This window comes from Pelobates fuscus, chromosome 6 (genome assembly GCF_036172605.1).
Source record: "Pelobates fuscus isolate aPelFus1 chromosome 6, aPelFus1.pri, whole genome shotgun sequence".
Taxonomy (NCBI): Eukaryota; Metazoa; Chordata; class Amphibia; order Anura; family Pelobatidae; genus Pelobates; species Pelobates fuscus.
Genome location: NC_086322.1, coordinates 254627967 through 254654282, shown reverse-complemented (window position 1 = coordinate 254654282; position 26316 = coordinate 254627967). Strand labels below are relative to the sequence as shown.

Genomic DNA, 26316 nt, shown 5'->3' with positions numbered 1-26316 from the left:
AATACAGTAAGATGTTGCTATTTTTAGGGAGGCATGAGGGGCCCAGGGGGGCTATATGGTGGTTTTAACACTATAGGGTCAGGAATACATGTTTGTGTTCCTGACCCTATAGTGATCCTTTAACCTCTATGTCATCAGCGTAGTGATAAGATTACCAGTATAAGAACTTAGAGCTGCTGCGTACATATCCTACCTGACTCCAAGTGTCACTGCAACATCCCACAATTTCTAGGATGCATCTATTTTAGGGTGTCATGTTTCAGAAGGAGGCCATAATCTTAATATACCTTTCAATCTATACATTTTCTGGTATTTTGTTCCACTAAATAATCTTTTTTTTTTGTTTTACTTTAAAGGAACACCTTGTGAAAAAATATATATATGTATTTTAAGCATTTTGCAGATATACATGTAAGTCTTTCAGCAAGTTTTCTTTGCGGGTATATGAAATATTGGCTTGCAATATCTGCAGATCTCTGCAAGGGAATGTCCAGTCAGAGTCTTCTCACTTAAAAGCCATGCAGACCAGCTGTATACCATTCACAGACTTCTCGTTGATCCTTTTGGTTTCAAATAAATCACGATTCATCTGAATTATTGGTAATTCCATAACTCCAAATCGCCATATGACCGAATCACGAAACAAATGAAATGAGAAATGAACAAGCCATTTAATTTGTTTTGTGATTCAGAGTTCCATTCACTGGCATACATACCGTGACCCGGTATGTACACCAGTGTGGCCACATTTTGGCAGCCTCTTCTCCTGGGGGGTCCAGGAGCTGGCCACCTCAGGGCCCCCCGAGGATGGCAGTGGCGTTACATGGTGTGCGCGCGAGGGAGTATTCTCCCCTTAGCGCTCTTTGCCCAGCTCCCTCGCACGCACCGCATGACATGCGCACAGTCGATTATTCGGCAGGTGCGCTGTGTACCCCAACCCCCCAATAACTTACAGACACCGTATTTCTGTTGGAATAAAAATGTCCACAGCTTTATTTATTATTATAAACAAGGTAACAAATTGGGGTCATTGCCACAAATGTAAATTTACCTCCACCCCCCACCGTACATAAATTACCCCCGGCAATGACCCCGCCCAATAACAATAAATAACATTATAAATAACAAATAACACATAACACATGGCCTACCAAAGAGGCCCCATATCCATAACTTTTTTAACTGTAGGGGTGTACCGAGACCCCCCTACACCACCTGGTTCGGAGCCACCGACGAGCTCGAACCCACAAACCATTTCACATTCCAGTCTAATCCAGCCTAACCAATTTATACTCCTCCTACCTTCCAATTACCCAAGCCCTATCCCGCCGCTGTGACCAAACGGGAACTACAAAACAACAGGGAGGGTGGGAGGGACAATTACCAGGTAAGTGTCAGTTTAGTTAAAATGTCCGTTACTCATAAAATGGCCGCTTAATATACTCCTATTATCCAGCCCCCATTTTCCAATAACCACGCCCCTTTAACTGGTTACTCCCCTGCCTACTCCTGGCTCTGTCAAGGCCCACTCCCCTGACTGCGCTGATCCATGGGCTTCATGACATGCGCACAGTCGATTATTCGGCAGGTGCGCTGTGTACCCCAACCCCCCAATAACTTACAGACACCGTATTTCTGTTGGAATAAAAATGTCCACAGCTTTATTTATTATTATAAACAAGGTAACAAATTGGGGTCATTGCCACAAATGTAAATTTACCTCCACCCCCCACCGTACATAAATTACCCCCGGCAATGACCCCGCCCAATAACAATAAATAACATTATAAATAACAAATAACACATAACACATGGCCTACCAAAGAGGCCCCATATCCATAACTTTTTTAACTGTAGGGGTGTACCGAGACCCCCCTACACCACCTGGTTCGGAGCCACCGACGAGCTCGAACCCACAAACCATTTCACATTCCAGTCTAATCCAGCCTAACCAATTTATACTCCTCCTACCTTCCAATTACCCAAGCCCTATCCCGCCGCTGTGACCAAACGGGAACTACAAAACAACAGGGAGGGTGGGAGGGACAATTACCAGGTAAGTGTCAGTTTAGTTAAAATGTCCGTTACTCATAAAATGGCCGCTTAATATACTCCTATTATCCAGCCCCCATTTTCCAATAACCACGCCCCTTTAACTGGTTACTCCCCTGCCTACTCCTGGCTCTGTCAAGGCCCACTCCCCTGACTGCGCTGATCCATGGGCTTCATGACATGCGCACAGTCGATTATTCGGCAGGTGCGCTGTGTACCCCAACCCCCCAATAACTTACAGACACCGTATTTCTGTTGGAATAAAAATGTCCACAGCTTTATTTATTATTATAAACAAGGTAACAAATTGGGGTCATTGCCACAAATGTAAATTTACCTCCACCCCCCACCGTACATAAATTACCCCCGGCAATGACCCCGCCCAATAACAATAAATAACATTATAAATAACAAATAACACATAACACATGGCCTACCAAAGAGGCCCCATATCCATAACTTTTTTAACTGTAGGGGTGTACCGAGACCCCCCTACACCACCTGGTTCGGAGCCACCGACGAGCTCGAACCCACAAACCATTTCACATTCCAGTCTAATCCAGCCTAACCAATTTATACTCCTCCTACCTTCCAATTACCCAAGCCCTATCCCGCCGCTGTGACCAAACGGGAACTACAAAACAACAGGGAGGGTGGGAGGGACAATTACCAGGTAAGTGTCAGTTTAGTTAAAATGTCCGTTACTCATAAAATGGCCGCTTAATATACTCCTATTATCCAGCCCCCATTTTCCAATAACCACGCCCCTTTAACTGGTTACTCCCCTGCCTACTCCTGGCTCTGTCAAGGCCCACTCCCCTGACTGCGCTGATCCATGGGCTTCATGACATGCGCACAGTCGATTATTCGGCAGGTGCGCTGTGTACCCCAACCCCCCAATAACTTACAGACACCGTATTTCTGTTGGAATAAAAATGTCCACAGCTTTATTTATTATTATAAACAAGGTAACAAATTGGGGTCATTGCCACAAATGTAAATTTACCTCCACCCCCCACCGTACATAAATTACCCCCGGCAATGACCCCGCCCAATAACAATAAATAACATTATAAATAACAAATAACACATAACACATGGCCTACCAAAGAGGCCCCATATCCATAACTTTTTTAACTGTAGGGGTGTACCGAGACCCCCCTACACCACCTGGTTCGGAGCCACCGACGAGCTCGAACCCACAAACCATTTCACATTCCAGTCTAATCCAGCCTAACCAATTTATACTCCTCCTACCTTCCAATTACCCAAGCCCTATCCCGCCATAGCAAGAGACTTGAACCCTTAATGTCTCGAGCGACCCCCACCACACATAAATAGGGCTTTGGAAATACCATCCTGGAAACCTAAATTTAATAGGTCACACCCCACCTCAGACAGGTGCACACCATCCCTCCTATAATAACCGGGCAACCCGCCCTCCAATTCAAAGTGCCTCACTGGGACCCCCCCTATCCTCCTAATAAAGACAGACATGGCCTTGTTTACTTTACCCCGGCAACGCGCCACAGCCGCTGGATCCCTGGCATGCCTCCAGTTCAACCGCGGCACCATCTCAGACCACACTATTGTAACTCCAGGGACCAGTGCCCTCACCCTATCCATGTCCCTCTTCATTCTCCTGACCAACACCTTCTGGGGGACCAAACCTAAATCGTTGCCCCCACCGTGAATCAAAAGTATATCTGGGGCAAACCCCCTTGACAACATTCCAAAAATCTCCCCACTTATGCTCTGCCAGCTGAAACCCCGAAAACCAAACCACCGAAGGTCCACTGTGTCCAGAAGAAAACCCAGTTGTGTGCCTTGTCTCCGAACTGCGGCCCTCTTCTCCGCCCAGTAGACAAACGAGTGACCCACCAGCCATGCGACCAAGCCTGAAAGGAAACAGATTCAGTTAACCGGCAGAGCACCCTTTTCCCACATCCACAACATTCCATTCACACCAACCTTTCCGGCCTTACATACGCACGGAACCTGATGGATTCCCATCTCCCAATCTGCTTTATCCGCTCCTCCCCTAGCCCGAGACGCGCCGCCTCAGTCGCAGCCCCGATACGGAAGGAGTGCGTACCAAATTGTCCGGGCTGTAAGCCCAATCTCGTCAACCCCATGCGGAAGACTCGCAAGAACTGAAAGCGCGACAGCGCTTTCCCATCCTCGTGAATCAGGAAGCAACCACCAACCTTCGGGCGAATCTGTAAAAACACGTCCCCACACACTACCGGGCACACCGGGGACCCTGGTAGCGAGGACAGAACAATTTTCTTACCCTTTCCGAAGACGTCCGTCTTCGAGCGCCGGAGCCAAATCACGACCTTGTCCTGTTCGATAACCACATCCTCATACCGGAGGCCCGATATCCCCAACCTATTGGCGCTTACCAATTCGCCAATACGAAAGGCCCCAAAGAAAGCCCATACGAAAGCCACAGAGAACAAATTTACCTCAAATGCCGAGCTGCACACTTCGCTCAACAACCCCACCAACCCTTGAAGGGTGGCAAAGGACACCGGCCTCCTCGTATCCACGGACCTCCTGCCCTTCTTGAAACCCTTCAAAGTTTGCTTCACCAAAAAACGTTTTGTCAAGTCTTCCCACCCGTTAAACTTGAACAGGAAAGCTAACGCAGACATGTAGCGCTCCACCCTAGAAGGGGACGACCCACCTGCCACCAACCTGCAAAGAAGCCACAACAGCGTATCCAACCTACCGGCTGCTGATCCGCCTGCTCCCGTCTGGGACATCATTTCCTCCCATTCACTCCAAACCTTTGTATAAGCGGCCCAAGTCCCCGGTGCCAGCGAGCTCCTTAGGTATCGCCCAAGCACAACGTCCCGAGCCGCCACATCTCCTCCGGGCACGCCTGCCCCGTCGCTTGCGCGTCCGGTGCTGCTTCCCGGAACCGCTCCCACTGCGAACGAGACAGAGCGTCAGCGACCACATTCAGCAGACCCGGCACGTGCCGTGCCCTGAAGACAATGTTCCACGACATACACAAGAGCACTAGCTGACGCAACAACCTAACCACTGGAAGGGACGAAGCCGACAGACTATTAATTACCTGTACCACTGCCATATTATCAGAGTGGAAGATAACTTTCTTGTCCTTGAGCTCCCTGCCCCACAGTGATACCGCCACCACAACTGGAAAAAGCTCCAAAAAGGCGAGGTTCCGAATCAAGGGGCTCTCGGACCAAGCCGTAGGCCAAACCTCGGCACACCACTTGCCCCCAAGGTAAGCCGCAAAGCCAACGCTCCCCGAGGCGTCCGTAAACAGCCCGGCGTCGCCAGATGCCTTCATCGCATCCCTGAAAAACACCCGCCCATTAAATTTAGTGAGGAAGCGGTCCCATATGTCCAAGTCCTCTCTCATGCCTACAGACACCCTGATGTAATGACTCGGCAGTCGAACACCACAGGTAGCCCTAGCCAGTAACCTACAAAAAACCCTACCCATAGGGATCACCTTACAGGCGAAGTTAAGGCTGCCGAGCAAGGACTGCAGACCCCGAAGCGTAACCTTTCTAGCGCCCTGTATCGCGTTCACCTGCTGGCGGAGCACCCTCAACTTCTCCTCCGGCAGCCTACATTCCCCCACGACCGAGTCGATTTCCAGCCCTAAAAAACTCAGGCACTCGGTCGGGCCCACTGTCTTGTCCTCAGCCAGAGGAATCCCAAACTGTTGCGCTATCCTCTGAAAAACCCGTAGTATATGGGCACATCTGTCGGACCCAGCCGGGCCCACACACAGAAAGTCGTCCAGGTAATGGACCACCGTACCCCCGCCCGTTTCCTTACGCACTACCCACTCCAAGAACGTGCTAAACTTTTCGAAATACGCACATGAGATGGAGCAACCCATGGGTAGGCACAGGTCCACGAAAAACTTACCCTCAAACAGGCACCCCAACAAATGGTGACAGTCTGGGTGGATAGGAAGGAGCCGAAATGCTGCCTCCACATCCACCTTCGCCATCAAGGCCCCTCGCCCTGCTCTCCGAACCAACTCGACAGCATGGTCGAATGATGCATACGATACGGAGCACAGGGCCTCATCGATATCATCATTTACCGACACTCCTTTCGGGAATGATAAATGATGAATCAACCTAAACTTACCCGCCTCCTTCTTGGGGACTACCCCTAGCGGGGACACCCTCAAGTCAGGCAACGGCGGAGCCTCGAACGGCCCTGCCATCCTACCCAGTTGCACCTCCTTCAGCAACTTGTCCCGCACAACTCCCGGGTGTTCCCCCACCGACTTGAGGTTACTGCATAACCTCCCCACATCCCTACTCTGAAACGGTATTGAAAAACCTTCCGTAAAGCCTTGCCATAAGAATTCGGCGTCCTGATGGTTACCGTACTGTTTTAGCCACGGTAGCATCTCGCCTACTTTCACTGGGGTTGCCCCCCGCGGCAGCGGAGGGGGCCGCCGCTCCATTGGCTCCCCCTCCTGGTGCAGACTTACCTTGCTTAAAACACCTACTGGCTCCATGGGCCCCCCCACAACCGGAGCACTCGTGCTTAAACCGGCACGCCGTTCCCCACTTGCATTGGCCCTCGTTAAAGAGCCAACAGAAGCCTTTCTTTTGCCCGGCCGATGCAGGTCCCCCAGGGGCCGCACCGGCCGTCCCGTGAAAGGGCGCAGCCTTCTGCGCCATCATGAGCCGCATCCAGAGGGGGAGGTCCATTTGATCCCACCGCATGCTGGGATTCGCCGCTAACCTCTGGCGAAACTGTTCGTCGTACCGCCACCAGGCGACCCCGCCATAAGTACGGTACGCTTCCCCAATCCCGTCTAAGTAGCAGAACAGTTGGGAGCATTTATCCGGCGACTTTTCCCCTATCACACTGGCCAGGATACAAAAGGCCCGTAGCCAGTTCCCAAATGTTTTAGGAATCTTCCGATACCTACGCTTTTTCTCCTCCTCCTCCTTCTTCGCGTCTTTCTTGTCCTCCTCCTTCATGTCTAAAAACTCCTCCAGCGGGAGTAAAGAAAAAACCTCCACAAACTCACCTTTCCAAATTTTCTCCTTGATGTCCATTTTTAGATGACAACCTAATGGGCCTGAGAAAGACACGTGCACGTTTTGCCGCGCAGCGTCGGTAATTTCGCCCCCAATACCAACCGTCTCCCCCGACTCCTTAACAGATTCGGACACAGATAACCCCACCTCGCTATCCTGTGTGGGACCCACGGCCCTACCCGGCAACCCTTGTCCCTTCTCACACGTCCACACTCTCCCAAACTGAGGTGAAGCCATTTTCCCACCCGCCCATGAATCTAAGAATGATTTTAAACAAGTCAATAGTGTTCCTGCGTGTGGTGCAACAGTTGACTCACCGCCTGAGCCCGAAGCCGCAGAAGGCCGTGGGTTCGTTTCCCTTCCGTCCGCCATGCTTGGCTCTGGAGCATCCGATTGGCGCCGACTCCTGTCAGCCTGGCCCTGCCTCAGGACCGCGGGTGTAGTGCTGCGAGACCTGCAAGGAGAACGACACCTGGGTAGTGTGTCCACATGATCACATACCCGCCCAACCTCCTTATGCTCCTGCCTGTAGTTCCGCACCATGTCCCGCTTCCCTGCCTGGCCCTCCCGGCCGTAAGCGCTGCGCCGCTGACCTGGCGAGCTCCTGCCTGATGACCCAGACGCACTGCGCCGCTGCCTCCACCTCCGTTCCCTTGAAACCGATCTCCTCCTGCTAAGCCTGCTTGATGACCTGCTCCTCTCTCTACCCCTCCACCCGTCAGCCCGCCTCCTGTCATGCCTGGCACTGACGCCGCGCTGCTCCCTGCTGCGATGCGGCCTAGGGCTCCGCGAGAGACCCCGCCGTCCCTGGGAGCCGCCCCTGTGGCCCTCCCGTTCTCTCCCAGCCCGTCCTGTCACCATGCCCTGGGCTGATTCCTGGGAGCTATCCCGACCCGCTGAACCTGGCCCCTGTTGGGCCGCCTTGTGAACTGGGGATTCCACCTGTCTGTCCTGGCGCCTCCGGTCCACCAAAGCCGCAGGCCCTGCCGGCCCCAAGGTACCTGGCTGGGCGGACCCGCCGTCTGCGTCCCTTGTGCTGCACCTGGCCCCACTAGAGGCCGCCCCCGTTGTGTCCCCTTGCACAGGGGCTCCCCCTGCCATCAGGGGGACCGCCTGTCCTCTAGAGGCCTCCGCTCTGCCCCCCGCCCGCTGCCCGGCCCCAGCGCCATTCCCTGACTCACCGGGCCGCTCACTGCTTCCTCCATCCGATCCGCTCTGCTCCCTGGCTCCAGCCGCAACCGTCCCGCCTGCCGCCTCCCGGCGGGGCGCACACCGCGTGGTAGGCCGCGGCCTAGCTGCTGCCCGCGCCCGGCCAGCACCGCGTCGAACAGACGGTGCCGGCCGCGGTCTCTCCACTCCGCTGGGGCCCGCTACCTCATCCAGGGCCCTAACAGACTCCGCCGACGGGCTCCTCCGTCTGCCGACTTCAGGCTCCATGCCTGGGCTCAGCCGCTGGGGCGGTCTCGCCCTCCTCATGGAACGCCGTGCAGCCGCCGCAGGGGCTGCAGGGGGGGGACCCTGAGCCCCCAGTTGCTCATGAAGCCAGGCCAGTCCTCTATCCCGCACAGCAGCTCTCACTCCCTCCAGGATTTCTTCCATTGATGCCATGATCTGAAAGACAAAAGAAAAAACCAACACAGACCTGCCAAAACAATTACCAGGTAAGTGTCAGTTTAGTTAAAATGTCCGTTACTCATAAAATGGCCGCTTAATATACTCCTATTATCCAGCCCCCATTTTCCAATAACCACGCCCCTTTAACTGGTTACTCCCCTGCCTACTCCTGGCTCTGTCAAGGCCCACTCCCCTGACTGCGCTGATCCATGGGCTTCAGTGATGCCGGAGCCGGAATATGACATCACTCCGGCTCCGCCATCAGTAAGCAGTTTGCGACCTGCAGGACCGGACGCCCAGCAGCCCCACTGGACCTGAGGGACAGCTGTAATCCCCTCAGCACTCCCAAAGGTAGGGAGGCTGGGGGATTAAATTTTTTAAAAAATGCGAGTGTGTATGTGTGTTAGTGTGTGTGTCAGAGAGTGTCAATGAGTGCGTTACTGTGTGTGTGTCTGTTACTGGGTGCGTCTGTTACTGAGTGTGTTAGTTTGTGTGTGTCTGTAATTGAGTGTGTGTCTGCAAGTGAGTGTCAGTAAGTGTGTCATAGAGTGTGTGTGTGTGTGTGTGTTACTGTTGTGTGTGTGTTTCTGTTACTGAGTGTGTTAGTTGTGTGTTAATTTGTGTGTGTATGTTATTAAGTGTGTGTCTGCTAGTGAGTGTAAGTGTGTGTGTGCTAGTTTGTGTGTCAGTGAGTGTGTGTGTGTGTTACTGTGTGTGTCTGTTACTGAGTGTGTTAGTTTGTGTGTGTCTGTTTGTGTGTGTATGTTAGTGAGTCTGTTTTGTGTTTGTTAGTGAGTGTGTGTTTGTCAGTGAGAGTGTATGTTTTGTAAGTGAGTGTGTATGTGTGTCTGTCAGTAAGTGTGTATGTCTGTCACTGAGTGTCTGTCAGTAAATGTGTGCGTCTGTTAGCTAGTGTGTATGCGTCTGTTTGGGAGAGTGTGTGTGGTTAAAACCCCTTCAGCACTTACCTTTCTCAAGCGCCGGACTCCCTTGGCGCTGGGGATCTCTCCACTCAGGGCCGGCGCGTCCATAAGGCGGCACAGGCGGCCGCCTTAGGGCGCACCGGCTCCGGGGGCGCAAGATTTCAGTGACCGGCAGGAGGGAAGCTCTCCCTCCTGCCGGCCACCATCTCCGCCCCCAGTGCGGCAGTGCTGCGATCAGGCGCTGCGAGGGAGCTCTAACCTCTCTGCTCTGCTCCCTCGCGCGCTGTCTAGTGATGCCGCGGGAGCCGGAATATGACGTCATATTCCGGCTCCCGCGGCATCAGCAGACAGCGCGCGAGGGAGCAGAGCAGAGAGGTTAGAGCTCCCTCGCAGCGCCTGATCGCAGCACTGCCGCACGCCGCCCAGCAGCCCCACTGGACCCCAGGGAATGATCCACACCAGCTCTCCAGGTAGGGAGGCTGGGTGGATATTACTTATGTATTAAAATAATTTGTGAATGTATGTGATGTGTCTGTGTGTGAGAGTGTCTGTGTGTGAGAGTGTCTGTGTGTCTGTGAGTGAGTGTGTGTGTGTCTGTGTGAGTGAGTGTCTGTGTGTCTGTGAGTGACTGTGAGTGTGTGCGTGAGTGAGTGTATGTGTGTCTGTGAGTGTGTGCGTGAGTGAGTGTATGTGTGTCTGTGAGTGACTGTGAGTGTGTGCGTGAGTGAGTGTATGTGTGTCTGTGAGTGACTGTGAGTGTGTGCGTGAGTGAGTGTATGTGTGTCTGTGAGTGATTGTGTGAGTGTTGCATGTGAGTGTGTCAGTGTATGTGTGTGTCTGTCAGTGTGTGTTTGTGAGTGTCTGTCAAATCAGTGAGTATCTTTGTCATTGAGTCTGTGTGTGACTATCAGTGTGTCTGTCAATGAGTGTCAATCAGTGTGTGTGTGTCAGATCAGTGAGTCTCTGTGTTTGTCATTGAGTGTGTGTGACTGTCAGAAGAACACTAAGGGACAGGGAAGGGAGGGGACCAATAATGGACGGGGAGAGGGGCTGGTTAAGAGGCACATAGGTGAAGATGTTATTTTTGAATGGGGGGGGGAGGGGCGGAAAAATACATCTTCGCCTCTGTACCCATAAAATCCTTGCACCGGCCCTGTCTCCACTCAATCCGCCTCTCAGCTCTGCGCGCATTCAAACCTCCCATAGGAAAGCATTACTTAATGCTTTCCTGTGGATGTCCAGCGTCTTCTCACTGTGATTTTCACAGTCAGAATCGCGGAAGCACCTCTAGCGGAAGTCAGTGACAGCTACTAGAGGCTGGATTAACCCTCAGTAAACCAGGTGCCCGCCGCCAGGTGCCCACCGCCATATGTAGCAGCCCCGGCCCGCGCAGAGTAAGCACTGGGTGGGGCGGGGGCCCACAGATCAATTTTTGCACCGGGGCCTCGTGGGTCGTGTGTACGACACTGGTTCCATTTGTGGTGTCAAAAAAGGAGGAATGATGGAAAAAAGCTTGATTGATAGTTAGGGAACAACCATCTTGATTTTATTCACAAAGCAAATTAGAAGTGACCAATGGATGTGAAAAAGGAGGAGTAGTAAAATAAATCTATATTTAAACAACATATGGTACCATGGCAATGTTTTAATACTATTAATGCTGGAACTCGAGAGAGAAATACACATGGTTTACACCCACCGGAAGTGCAGACCAGAGGCTCTGACCAATGGATCAGCATGTAACCCCATCTTGGATCAAGGTAATAAGGGGGGGGGGGGTAAATATATATATATATCTATATATATATATATCTATATATATATATCTATATATATATATATATATATATATATATATATATATATATATATATATATATATAGATATATATTTTAAAATACTAGGAAAAAAATTACTATCCCCCATTTACGTACCTTAACCCCTTCACTACCGAGCTCTTTTTGACTGGAAAAAATATTAACATAATATTTATTAGAAAAAAGGGATGCATAGCTAGCAATATATAAATATATAATAACACACCATAACTCACAACATGTGGCCTCTGTAAGTCTGTACGGGTGGGATGAGTTTTGAGGGCGCGTTGACAGTGATGTGAGTTGCATCCCTAAACACACCTACAAAGGGCAGGGCCACTTGGAAAATGGATTTGTCTCATACAAAAAGGTGGTAGCCAATTCAACAAAGAGGTTGGCGTGGCACCTGAAAAGCAGCTTTGCTGACCCCCTAGCTCTCAGGACCATGCAGGGAGCTCTGATGCTGATGCGCTCATGCTGTGCTGCTCGGGGACAGTTCCTTGGTGTCACTAGATGTGGGATACCAGGTAACTAAAGCAGGATGGCAGGAGAGCACCCAAAAATTGAGACTGGCCCGAGTTGGGAGGCATGACAAAGCAGTTTTGTGTATAGACTGCTTTGCAGACAAACTTAAAAATGTAAAATATGTAAATTTAAAAAAAAAAAATTCACTTATTTGTTCATCCTTTATAAAAATATTGGGGAAATAAAAAGCTTTAGACAGTATACGATGTCCTTTATCTTGCAATACAGTATTACACACAGGGTCTAAAGTGTTAGCGTAAAATAATAAATAATAAAAATGCTATTTTTCTCACATAAAGTAGGTGAGACAAAAATATATAAGGTTTTCAACCTTGTTCAATAGAGGCTATGATGAAATTATACATATATTTCACAAATACTGGCCCATCCTGATTAACCCCTTAAGGACGGACGACGGTTCAGGACCATCATCGGCATTTTTCCATTGCCGACCGATGACGGTCCTGAACCGTCCTAACTTTAGGATTTACTAACCCGATCGCCGTCGTTCCCCCGGCGGCGATCGGCGGTGCTCCCGTTGTGGGGAGACTGCCTGCAGCCCAGACAGTCTCCCCATGGCGGATTAGGACCCCTGTGGCCATGTGATCGCTCAACAGGGCGACCACATGGTCACAATAGGTGTCCATGTGTCTGCCTGCAGGGGGAAAGGCAGTCTCCCTGCCAGTGTAAAATCAGAAAAAAAATTAAAGTTAAAGTTAATAAAAAAAAAATATTATTATATATGTGTATATATATGATATATAGACATGTCTATATATCATATATATATAATGTCATGCTAAGTGTATTTTTATATTAATATGTACATATATTAATATAAAAATACACTTATAATTAAATTACACACGTATATATAATATATATAATAACTATATATATTGTATATATATTATTATAAAATACAAATAATAAGTAATTTAAATTAAATTAAACATGTAAAAATAATAATAAATTTTTTTTAAAAAAATTATATATCTATACGATATATATCTATTAGAATGAAATTGTATATATATCTATGTATATATAAATAAATACAAAGAATACGAACTATTCATATGTCCATATACAAAATTACATAAATAATTATATAAATATACACGTAGGCTTCAAATATATAAATATGCATATATATTTAAATTCTACGTGCGTATTTATGTAATATTTTTACATAATTAAGTTATTTTATTGATTGCAATTTAAGGGACCTGCCTGCCAACCCAGGCCGAAAGTCCAGATAATTTAATTTGCTATCACTGTATTTTACCCTGTAACGTTCTACGACACCCTAAAACCTGTACATGGGGGGTACTGTTTTACTTGGGAGACTTCGCTGAACACAAATATTAGTGATTCAAAACAGTAAAACATATCACAGCGATGATATTGTCAGTGAAAGTGACTTTTTTTGCATTTTTCACACACAAACAGCACTTTTACTGATGATATAATTGTTGTGATACATTTTCCAGTTTTGAAACACTAATATTTGTGTTCAGCAAAGTCTCCTGAGTATAACAGTACCCCCCATGTACAGGTTTTATAGCGTCTTTGAAAGTTACAGGGTCAAATATATGGGTCAAATATTTTTACATTGAAAATGGCCAGGTTGGTTACGTTGCCTTTGAGAGCGTATGGTAGCCCAGGAATGAGAATTACCCCCATGATGGCATACCATTTGCAAAAGAAGACAACCCAAGGTATTGCAAATGGGGTATGTCCAGTCTTTTTTAGTAACCACTTAGTCACAAACACTGGCCAAAATTAGCGTTCAATTTAGTTTTTAACTTTTTTCACACACAAACAAATATGAACGCTAACTTTGGCCAGTGTTTGCGACTAACTGGCTACTAAAAAAGTCTGGACATACCCCATATTGAATACCCTGGGTTGTCTACTTTAAAAAAAATATGTACATGTGGGGTGTTATTCAGCGATTTATGACAGATAATAGTGTTACAATGTCACTATTGATACATTTTAAAAATGTATGTTTTGAAGCCACAATATCCTACTTGTACTTATAGCCCTATAACATGCAAAAAAATAGCAAAAAGCATGTAAACACTGGGTATTTTTAAACTCAGGACAAAATTTTGAATCTATTTAGCAGTTTTTTTCATTCGCTTTTGTAGATGAGTAAAAGATTTTTCACATAAAAGTAAAAAAATATGTATTTTTTTCAATTTTTCATCATATTTTTTCATTTTTTTTAATTAAATTACATGAGATTATATAAATAATGGTATGTAAAGAAAGCCCCTTTTGTCCTGAAAAAAACAATATATAATTTATATGGGAACAGTAAATGAGAGAGCGGAAAATTACAGCTAAACACAAACACCACAAAAGTGTAAAAAGATGCCTGGGTCAGGGTACCTGTGGTCTCTACCTCCGAAAGAGGTAGAGACTTAGCAGTTCCTTCATCCGGACGGTCTGATGGCTTCCTTCCTCGCGGTCTATCCGGTCGTGCAAAGCCGGCCGCGAGGGAGTGACTGCCTTTTACAGCTTCACGTCCGGAAGTCGTCAGGAGACTACCGGAACGACCTGTCAGTCAAATGCTGCAGGACCAATCAGGACGCCTCAGAGGCGTGGTTACTTTTCGGAACAGGGTATTTAACGGAGCTTCTCTCGTCAGCTCATTGCCCTGTCGTGGTTCTAGCTTGTTCTAGTCACTCAGTGCTTGTGTTCTGCTTATTCCCTTTGGTTTTGACCCGGCTTGCTTATTCTACTCTGCTTACCTCTGTATCCTTGATTCGGCTTGTCTCTCGCTCTCCTGCCTTCTGTTACCCTCGACCTCGGCTTGTCTTTGACTATTCTCTCAGTACTACTTACGTTAGTCCGGCCATTCTAAGGTCCGGTATACGTATCTGGCTACTGTTTGTACACTGCGTGTTGGATCCCTGTCCCGATCCTAACAGCCTGGTCGCAAATGTACAACATCGCAAAAACAGTCCGGTCCTTAAGGGGTTAAGGACCCTTGTTTATCTTTTTGCATCTCTGATGTTCCCAGAGTTACCTTCAGAAGGGCCCCCAATTCGAAAAACATCTTAGCCCCTTCAAAATTTACATCTGATAATATTGTACAAGTGATCAGTAAGAAGAGAATTGAAAATAGTCGATGTGGTCAAGTGTCTTACATGTGGTTTCATCTGTCACAAAACGTCAAAGTTTAATCCGTACAAGAGTGTGCATATTTGTGTGTATGTGCCAGTGTGGGCATCTGTATATGTGCCAGTGTGTATCTGTGTGACTGTGCCATTGTTCATATTTGTGTATATGACAGTGTGTGTATCATTGTGTGTCAAGGTGTGTGCATGTGTCTGTGTGTAAATAGTTGTAAAATGCTGTGTGTGTGACTGTGTGTGGAGGCCTGCACAGGGTTTGCAATGGGGGCAGAGATTCCATAAACTGTGCAGCACGGAGTCAACTCATTGACTGAGAGTGTCAGCTGATCTCTCTTAGAGAGGACTCCAGGCATGAAAATGTTAGCAAATGCTAACACTTCTTTCACCCAAAGGTCTGGCTTGTTTTGATATAGAAAAAGCTAAAGGTTATTCAGCGCTAAGCAATAACTGGAACAGTCCAAACGGCAGCTAAATCCCCGGAGCCAGGGTTGTTTTGATATAGCGCTGTTTGTATGCTTTATTTTAATTAAATTATTCTTGCATGAAAATGCTACTTGTGTCTGAATCCCTGCTGCTATTTCTATGAACCAGAGAAGAGGACTCGCAAATGCTGTTTCTATAGAGCCTGTACACCACTCTATACCACGAATGGTTATAAGCACTTCTGTATTTATTATCTGTTTTTTTTTACATACTGCACCTTCAAAATGTAACTTTTTTGTTGGACAAAAATGCTGAATATCAGCATTTCCAGGCCTGTATAAAAGGGCACACTCCCATCTGAAATTCCCGCTACTAAATGAAGGCAAAGCAACATTTCTAAAGTTATATAACGGGAGTATTTCAATTTGAAACTTTGTTATTTTGGGGGAGTATTGTCCACTTATTTTTTAATGCACTGTGTGCACTTTACTTTTGTTGTTTGTACACGAGTATGTGATTGTTAGATACACTTTTTTTGTTTAGAGCTACACATGCACTTTAAGAACAATTTGAATCAAATATAATTTTTAGAAGAGCCCAAGCACTTTCTTTGATACTTGTCTAATGCTGGCACATTTACCACTACAGCACTCTGTAGTGGTTATAGATGGTGCTTGAATTGTGCAAGCCACCTACATGCGCACAACATCCATTAAACCCACCACATACACACTTACTACACATACACACAAGCTTTATTACACATAATAGCCTGAAGACATTCAAACAAACACACACAGACTTCCCCTAGACACATATACTACACCACAAACACCCTATATCATATGTGCCAGGGAAGCATTTCTTTTTCAGTTCATGTTTGCCATCTACCCAAACATGATTGGCTGCATTTGAGCTGTATATACTCTGTCACCATACGTCACCTATATCCAGGAATAACCTTTTATATACATATGGAACCTTTTCAGTGCTGTTTGTATAATTAAAATGCATACTCTGTGGCGCTAAAAAGGTAAGTCAATAAAACTAGTACTCATAGTTATGTAACAAACGGTGAATCAAATAAGTAGGCATAGGTTCCACAACAACGGTTCAGTACCCCTGAGTAGCACTGTGTGTGGGCACAGATAACATGCTATCTGTGGCATTACTAGACTGATTCCTACACCCTCGTTTCGTCCCTTGATAATTTGGGTCCTCCCAGTGGTGGAAGATTTGATATATAACAGTAGATGGCCCACAAGCAGATGTTTGTCCAGGGCATACTTCTTAATGTCCTAAATTCAGTGGAACCATCCCACATTCAGATTCCTGTCCCACTCACATGAGGTTTTGTACATGTCCCCAACAGTGTAGCGCAAGTGCATCAAAAGACTCATACATACTGCACAGAATATTTTTAGGGCACTGAGCAAATGGGTGAACTATTCAGGAGTTTACTGATAATAGGCAGTCTTGACAGACCCAGAGCAACTCTAAGTCTGACATGCATGCACCAAGCTTTTTGGGGACTGTTTACCATGAACCACTTTGGTGACGTGAATTCTGGCCATAGTGCATTTGGACTTAAGGGTATAACCCCATCTAAAGTTTCCAGTTTGCCCCCAAGTTTACTTAAACTCCTTTATTCCCTTAGCTTTATTGTATCTTTATCTTTGTTTATGTAAAGTAGCTACATTAAAATTATTAAATGTACACATATGAAAATCTTACCTGAAATATTGCTATCCAGGCATATCCAATATTGTCAAAATTAATAGCACCTTTAAAGGGATTGTGTTCTCCTGCAGAACAGTTTGTGTAATATTGGTTCCAGTTTACACATGAGGTATTAGTGGAGTAATTAAATGAATTATAATCCAAAATGCACTCAAGGCCTTCCATTCTTTGTACAGGGATGTTCCTGCAGTATTGCATCCCATTTTCTTTTGTTTGGGAGCAGATAAATGGATTTTCATCTTCATTTTCAGTCCTATAGTATCTTTCCAATTCGAATGAAATAGGGCTAAAATTGAAAGACATAGATGTAAATATGCATGCTTTTAAGACTGAAAAGATGCTCAAATGTACACTTAGATATATTCTAAATATAACAAATAATACAATAATACAGAAAAAACAATAAAATAATAAAATAACACAGCAATAGTAAGAATATAAAACAATTCTCATGAACAGAATGTGGCAAAAAAAAAATATAAGGACATTTCAGTCTGGTGTTTACAAATCTTTTTAATATATATTTTTTAAATAAAGTTTACAAAAGAAATCAATAAAACCACACTCCCCTTTCATATTCTTACAAGTAATACAATCCATAGGATTTACAGCTTCTGCAGTGAGTTCTCATTCATCAACAAAATAGCCAATGCAATCCTTTAGCTTACAAAACTATATGGGGAGTTCAGTGATGGTTTTTTGTTATTGTTGGTTTTTTTTAATGTATTTTGGTTTGGGGGGGGGGGCTTTTCAGGCAGATAGTCAAGCATGATTTAGTCATGGCAGTGTTTACCACCATCGAAGCCCACAGCTCGGCCCACTTTGCTCCACTCCTAAAACATTCACATATTGCTGCTATTTTGCTAAATTTTGCTAAATTTCATTTTTTTTTTTTTAACAAAGAAACATGTCTAAAAGCTGTCACAGGCTCTGGTAAATGTATCTTGACAAAAATACTCAATTCCTTTATGTTCAGCCGTTGACACATCTTTATTACTGTTGTTGATCCAAAAGAGGTTAAACCCCAATTTGAAGGTTTAATGCCCAGATCAATCATGCTGCAGGTGGGGTTATATGTACTGAACAGAGAGTAGCTAGCGGCTGCTGACTGGTAATACAAAAATCAGCAACTAGGCAGCTATTGCTGTCCAGTTGCTAATAAAATACAGTGGGCACCTGGGCTGGCCCCCCTGTACCACAATAGTAATCATCAGGTGGAGGCTTCAAATGTAATAAGGGGGACTGAAGAAAAGAAGATAATGAGAAATTAATTAAAATGCATGTTTAGCTTTGAAAATCTTTTTTCATATATTTTCTTTTCTTTAGCATTACAAAGGCCAAATCAAAATCCATAATAACCAATGTAATAATTAAAATTAAAAACAGAACCGGATCACAAAAAAACATGGTAATGTTTTTTTTTATTTTTTAAAAAGAACCAGATTGCAAAAAAAAAATGGTGAAAAAAAATAAAAATAATGATGCATTAAAAAAACAAACAAAAAAAAAGTCATCCTCAAGCTTCACTCCAAACAGAATGCATTTTCAAGGCGGAAGAATGCCTTTTAAAGAAATTATCATGCTTTGAAAGCTCAGTTAGAGCGCTCTAAATGGTTAGCTTGTAAGCCAATCAATCACAATGCTTTGACAGGGAATTTTCACTTCTCTTGAGACTTGAGAGGAAATATTCCTATGCTACTCTATAGAGAAGTGAGAGTTTCCTTTCAGAGCCCATTTAATTGATAGCCTCTGTCACAAACACTAGCACTCCCAGGCATGCTTTCTTATTCAAGGTAAAATTGTTAAAAATTACTGATTGCAATAGACCCCAAAAAATGAAATAAAATCCATCACACTCACACTTATCTCCAGTATCAAAAGCTGCCACCACCAAGGCAATTTACAGATGAACATTTTGCAGTGCCTTTGCTAACTTAGCACTTAGTGAGTTTGTGCACATAATGCACTTCAGCCCTGGACAAATTCCCAATGGACTGAGGATCTGGGTTTGCCCAGGCTGCCAGCATGTATGAAGTCCCTGAAGCATTTTCCAAGCAACAACGGGGACCAGGACTTGTGTCATTTATAACATACACAAGTTGTTATTGATGGCACTGGGGTCATTGGAAAGAGACTCAGGGTACTTTATCCATGCACAGATTTCTATGAGTGCTCAATCATGTTGTGCATATAATACTGATGAAGGTTGCAGAGACATATGACGTCACACCTAGCAACTCCAGCATTCTCCACCAGTCAAACCCATGCACACTGACATATGTGCATATTGTGAGGAAAAAAAGGCCATTCATGTTGTGCTCGTCATGTCATTACATTGATTTCCAATTTATTTATTTTTATAATTGTATCTTACAGGCTGAGGTTTTCAGGGAGGAAACAACGATTTCTCAGCAGGCCAGCCCAAAGTTGAACACCGACAATCCCAAAGATGAAGAAGACGAAGAAGCAGAGAAGGAGGACATTCCCCAACATTGGCAGCGTGTCCAGCAGCAAAGTCACAAGAATGCGCATACCTATATAAGAAAAGATTTGTAATTGTACAATAATAAACATAATATGCAGTGGCTGATAATCACCCCCCACAAATGAACTGAATAGCTTCAATTTCATTTTACCTATATCATTTAAAATATCCAAAATAGTATCTCATTTCAGATTTGGATCAAAACTATAACTTTTAAATATTCTAAAGTCCTTATTTGTACTACATTTTATTCCATAAATATTATTATTTAAAAATATCTTATTAACACTTTCATATATTACATAGTTACATAGAAGTCTAGGTTTAAAAAAAAAAGGACTAAAGACCATCAAGTTTAACCTGAGTAGTGAGAATATGCATTGCAAATCCAATAATCCAAATCCCAGCTATTGAGGAATGACAAAAGGATGTGCGTGGACATGAGCACATGAAGATCGGTTTATAACCCAGGGACAAAGTGTTTTTAATGCAGGCCTGTTCCAAAGGAATACAATCATTAACTCCCCACTTCATCATCCCCCTCCTCAACTGAGAATGAAGGAAATGAAAGTAATAATATCTGGACCCCTTGGCTAAACTGTAACTTTCCTGGAGGGCCTGAAAATCAAGGAGTGCAGGCTTCTGTAAAAGGTGTCACAAGTGGAGAGAGCACCAGCCATACCATGCTCTATGATTAAAAATGGGGAGGTGGTAAGGTAAAGTCAAAAGTGGGAAATCTGAGCTCTGTATTTGCCCCAAATATAGAAGTGTAAAGTTGTTGGGGGGGCTGCTGCTTCCCAGGCAGCCTAAGGAGATTGGATATAAGATGTGGTTTAAGGAGCTAATTTTCCATCTTAACCCAATAATGAATTTCCAATTGTAAAAAAATGAGCGAAAGCAGAAGCTAGGGCAGCTGCATGGTAATAGTCCTGAGAGTTGGAAAAACCCCAAGTATACTGATGCAAATATACTTATTAATCAGGCCAATTAAAACAATATATCTACCTGATCATCATTTAGTTTCGTCTGCAATTAGAAATCTACATCCCTATGTATAAAGATGGCTACTCTTTTAGATTTAGTATTTGACAAGGTGTGGAACTGTGTAAGGTAATGCGCTGAGAAGATGCTAAGGACAACAGGACTTTTAAAATGGGTCTCTTGTATACAGGCAATATCTAATCTCTGGTGACAGAGGGCACACCTTCTTTTCTCATGTGTATTCAACCCTTTAACATTAAATGTTACTATTTTCATACTCAAGTGTGATATAAGTTTGCTAAGGTATTGGACTCAAAAAAATATGTACAGTGGTTCACCTAAAGGGAAACCTGTGTACAACCTGGACAATATTAGTAACAGTTACAAAACATGTAACAACATAAGTATTCATAAAGGATCTCATACAAAATAGAGATAAAGACAGAGATAAAGACAGGATCGTTTTACCCTGACGAAGGTGCATGTCGTTCTGCACCGAAACACGTGTCGGGTGTTCTAGTTTGTTTTTTGGGGGGCACTTCACTTTTTATTTGAAAAACTGTTTGTAATTATGTTGATTTGATTGTTTATTATTTATTTTCTTGACTTTATTCTCCTATGCCTGTTTAGTTAGTTTTGAAGGGAGAGAGCCTTTCTAGTTTAATCCTCGCCTGCTATTTACAGGCAATAGAATCTGTATTTCCTCTCTCTCCTCATACTTCTAATAGTGAAATGGCTACTTGGTAATTATCCTTTACTTTCAAGAGACTCTACTAACTACTGGTATTTTCTGGTAAATTTTTTCTCTTGCTGCCATTTTTAATATCAGTAATCAGTATAGTTTGGAGGAGCTCATTATTAGATTTACTTTTCATGATTTAACCACATTCAGATATAGGAGTTTAGCCTCATAAGGCTGTCTTTATATCTTTGTCATGTAATTTTTTTTTGCAGGATCCTTTATGAATACTTATGTTGTTGTTACATGTTTTATATTTTGAAACATCTACAATGTACTACTGTTACTAATATTGACCAGGTTGTACACAGGTTTCACTTTAGGTGAACCACTGTACATATGTTTGTTCTATATTTTGAGTCTACTTAGGGTTATGACCTGAAAGACCCCTGGAGTCTCTAATTGGTGCAAAGGATAATGGGAACAGGATATACACAGGTACTTGTGCTGTGTCCTATCCTGTTTTCATCATTTATCCTATCTTGTGTATGTAAGGTATTGGATTGTAGTGAGAAAACCTTAACTCCATCGGCAGTGCATTCCTACCCAGGGAAGGTCGGGAAACATTACACGTGCCCTCCTAGAGGTTCTCGACTAGCAGGAAAACCAGAGACACACTCGCCCAACACAGGTCAAAATGGTAATGAAACTGTAACCAAAGCTTGTTTAAAAAGTAACTCACTAAAAGCAGCATAAAATAAGCAGTGGACGACCATACAAGGGTATTTCTACTAATGTCTTCAAAGAGCGCAATAAATTAGTTTGACATGACCTGTCTTTTATAAAATGATACATCATGGAACGGGGTACTGAACATGCGGTATGGGAAGAAGTTAAGGAACACCATTAATTGTTGAGGTTACAGTCAAATGTGGTATGCATTACTCATGGTTCAGATTTACTGTAGTAAGTTCTGGTTTAGATTTCTTGATCTAGCTATGTATACTGAAGGTTCACAATCAGGCCAGGACTGGTCCTCAGGCAAAACATGCAAATGCCCTTTGGGACGCAATGGCCATGGGCTGAATCCAACTGGGCAGATGAAAGGATCCTCCAGGAACGATGCTACCTAAATATCACCTGGCCGGCCAGGTGATCAAAGATCTCCCTCTCCGGCCAGCTTTCTTTATTGCCTCGGAGCCCAGAGATCTGCACCTCCAGCTGGTGCAGCCAGCATGAACTGCTTATGGAAGTGTTTAGTGAATTTCTGTGACCATGGCAAGGGATGAATACTTTGTTTTCTTCAGTGTATAATAAAGAAGAACCAATAACTACCAAAACATACAGCAGACATGATTGGATAACATAGAACAAAGAGTTACAGCAATTAAAAAAGGTTAATATGAACAATACCCAAAGGCCAGATACTATTAACCAATCAGTACATATTGGAGGGGCAAGTATGGTAAAAGTCAAACTGCAGTTTTTAATCTTTCAAAATTATTTTCTTTCAGGAAAGTATCATAATGACTGGAGAAAGGCAAATGTAGTGCCCATTTTCAAATTTAAATAAAAATATCTGCTCTGAAATGATAGTCCTGAAAGCTTATTATACCTGGTTCGGAAATAATTTGAATTGTTTTTAATAGATAATATTGAGAAATTTATTGTGAAGAACATCATTAGTAGCAATCAACATGTCTTTTGAAAGACAGCTTATGTCAAACTAACTTAATTGTATTCTCTGAAGTGGTTAGTAAAAGTATATATCAGGGTGTTGCAGTAGATATTGTGAGCGAAAATGTGGAATAGTGGTTGAAGGAAGATATATCAGGCCTGCTTTGCTAAACAGCAGCCAGAGATTTTTCAGTTAAATGTCCCAGGGAGACATGTTAAGTTTGCAAAATACATTGCTGATACTCTGCAAACCACAGTAAGGGTCCCTGGTGCGGAGCATTTGGAGAGCAGGGTGGGCCATTGCTCCAACAGCACTACTTGCTCTGTAACAGACCAGAACTTGGATTTAACTTAAGAGTTCCAGAGATGTGAATTAATTGACACTCACCTGTAGCTGGTCAATTAGCAGACAGGCCTTTATAAGAAGAGAGCAGCCTGCTGCAGAAAGAGGGAGAAAAAGCCAGCTAGGAGAGAGAACAATTGTGTTTATTGGAAATCTATTTTGTTTTTCTTGGAAATTGGTAAGTGGGAAAGCCACCCAATTACAGATAGTTATTTATGTCTAGTAAGAGCAAGGAATTTTGTTTTGTTTATTTTTATTTTAAACCAAACCAACCAATCACCAGCAAACTTACCTGTCAGTCTCTTCATTTACCTGTCAGAGCACTCTGACTGTATGGCTTAAACCCACCAATCAGAGTGCTCTGAGCCTAATTGCAGGGCGGGGCAAGGCTTTATAAGCCTTCCCCCGCCCTGCAGAGCTCAGTCTGCGCGGAGCCCTCGCAGGGTGAAGATGGATATATTTTTTGGGGCGCTCGTTTTTTTTTTTATTATTGCGTCGGTTATTATGGATTTTTATTTGGCCTTTTTTGGGGCTGAAAAAAAGAAGATTTTAGAAGAAAGAAAACATCGAATGTAAGTTTATTTTTATTTTTACAGGTACTTAGTTAAATGGTCCCCCCTCATTATTTTTAGGGTGAGGGGGGTAGGTAGGAGTTTATTTTTTTGGGGAGGGGGTGACTAGGGGTTTGGGGACCCCTAGTCACCTGGGGGGAGGGGGGTTACATTTTCATTTAGGGCCCCCACAGCTCAGGGGTGGGGGCCGGGGGGAGGACAATAGGTCCCCCCCATTTGTATTTAGGGCCCCCACCCGCCGCTCATGGGTGGCGGCCAGGGGGGAGGACATTAGGTCCCACCCATTTGTATTTAGGGCCCCCACCTGCCGCTCAGGGGTGGGGGTCAGGGGGGAGGACATTAGGTCCCCCCAATTTTTATTTAGGGCCCCCACCGCCGCTCAGGGGTGGGGGCCGGTGGGGAGGACAATAGGTCCTCCCCCCTTTTTTTACTTTAGGGCCCCCACCCGCTCAGCGAGGGGGGACCCTTTTTTTAATCTTATTTTTTAACAGTGAGCAGCCACAGGCTGCTCACTGGTTAATAGACATGCCCCTACTCGCGGTATAGGACTTTAGGTGGAAGGACATTAGGTCCCCCCCTTATTCTAGTTTAGGGCCCCAACCCACCACTCAGGGGTGGGGGCCAGGGGGGAGGACAATAGGTCCCCCCCTTTTTTACTTTAGGGCCCCCATCCGCCACTCAGGGGTGGGGGCTGGGGGAGCAATAGGACCTTTTTTCTTTTTTTACAGTGAGCAGCCACAGGCTGCTCACTGTTTAATAGACCTGCCCCTACTCGCGGTATAGCGAGTAGGGGCATAATTTACTAATACTAAGTAATTTTTAGTTCTTTCATCCTTTTGCTGGATAACTCCCTAATACCATGGGAATTAGGTAGTTATCTACCAAGCGGCTGCAACAAAAGACCTGAAATGCTGGAGTTCCGAAGTTCAGAAGTGGCGAAGTTCCGATGTGCCGAAGTTCCAAAGTGTTCAAGTGCCGAAGTTGCGGAAGTTGCCCAAGTTCCGAAGTGTCGAAGTGCCGAAGTGCCGAATTGATTAAGTCCCGAATTTCGGAATGCCGAACCGAGCCGAATATTTTCCCCATGCACATGCCTACCCTGGACTGGATCTCAGGTAGAGACCTTTACCCTATCTCAGTCCTGGACCAAAGCATGCACCTCAACATAAACATTTCCCAGCTCTTACACACACCACACCTGGATCTACCAACTCATGTAAAGTCAATTCCTCTCCTATACTCTACTATTTGAGCTTGGAAACTAATTAGATTAAAATGGAAACTTAGCTGATAATATTCTCTCAGCAAACCTTTTCTAGAAAAAATATCAAAACTGCGGAAGGATTGAGAATTGTGTAGATATCTCCACTAAAAATAAGTCCATGCATCATCAACTTCATGACAAGTTTCACACAATCCCTAATTCTTTTTTAGATGCCTTCAAAACAGTAGATTTGTTAAATCAAGCATAACTCATATGTGTGGCACAGATTGGACACACACTATTGATACTCTTGTTGAACTAATTTTTGGACCTGCACATTCTTATGAATCCACATCCATATGAAATTTTATTGGCCTTTCTTAAACTCTATAAACTTGAACCGATGCGCAAGTTCTGGGGAAACAGTCAAACCTACTCTCCAACATCACTATCAATACCTCTTTCTCCAGAAATGTTAATCATATGTATTTTTCTTACCAATTTCATATTTCACACCACATTTATACACACAGTCCTAGCTACATCTAGGAAATAAATTGTACAGAGGTGGATCTTGCCGGAGGCTCCAAATATAGGTCTAATGCAAGCCAAACTTTTCCATACCTTCAGAATAGACTGGATTGAGGACGATAAGGTAAAGAAGATTTTCCAGACCTGGCACACCTATATCAATTCACTAGAGACAAGTGTAGCTGAACTCATTACTCAGGCTGAGTACCTCTAGTATTTTTTTCTTAGTCCAGAAGAAAATCACACTAAAGTGATTATAACACCCAGAGACACTAGATGACACATAGTGCTGGGGACAAAAACGGACTGTATTGTCACAAACTGCAATTTTTATAGGCACAACATCAGCAGGGGGTCATACACAAGAACAATGGGTTACCACCTTGGAGAGTCTAGGAGGTAAACTAATTACTGACAGTTACCTTTATTAAGCTCCAGGGTGGCATAATAACAAAACAGAGTATAAAAACATAACTTAAACATAACATAGACATATAAATAATACATCCCTGGATAGGTCTTGTTCCCTCAAGCAAAGTGTCCAAAAAG

General features: G+C 44.5%; 1 protein-coding gene across 1 annotated transcript in view; it reads right to left on the bottom strand.

Annotated features, from left to right (window-relative positions):
• Nucleotides 1-26316, bottom strand: part of CACNA1G (calcium voltage-gated channel subunit alpha1 G) — a 428561-nt gene that overhangs the window by 352688 nt on the left and 49557 nt on the right. Inside the window, exons 4-5 of the mRNA XM_063458969.1 lie at nt 19673-19832; nt 17293-17584 (exon numbers count right to left, since the gene is read on the bottom strand). Coding sequence (XP_063315039.1) covers nt 17293-17584; nt 19673-19832 — 452 coding nt within the window. The remainder of the gene's footprint in view (nt 1-17292; nt 17585-19672; nt 19833-26316) is intronic.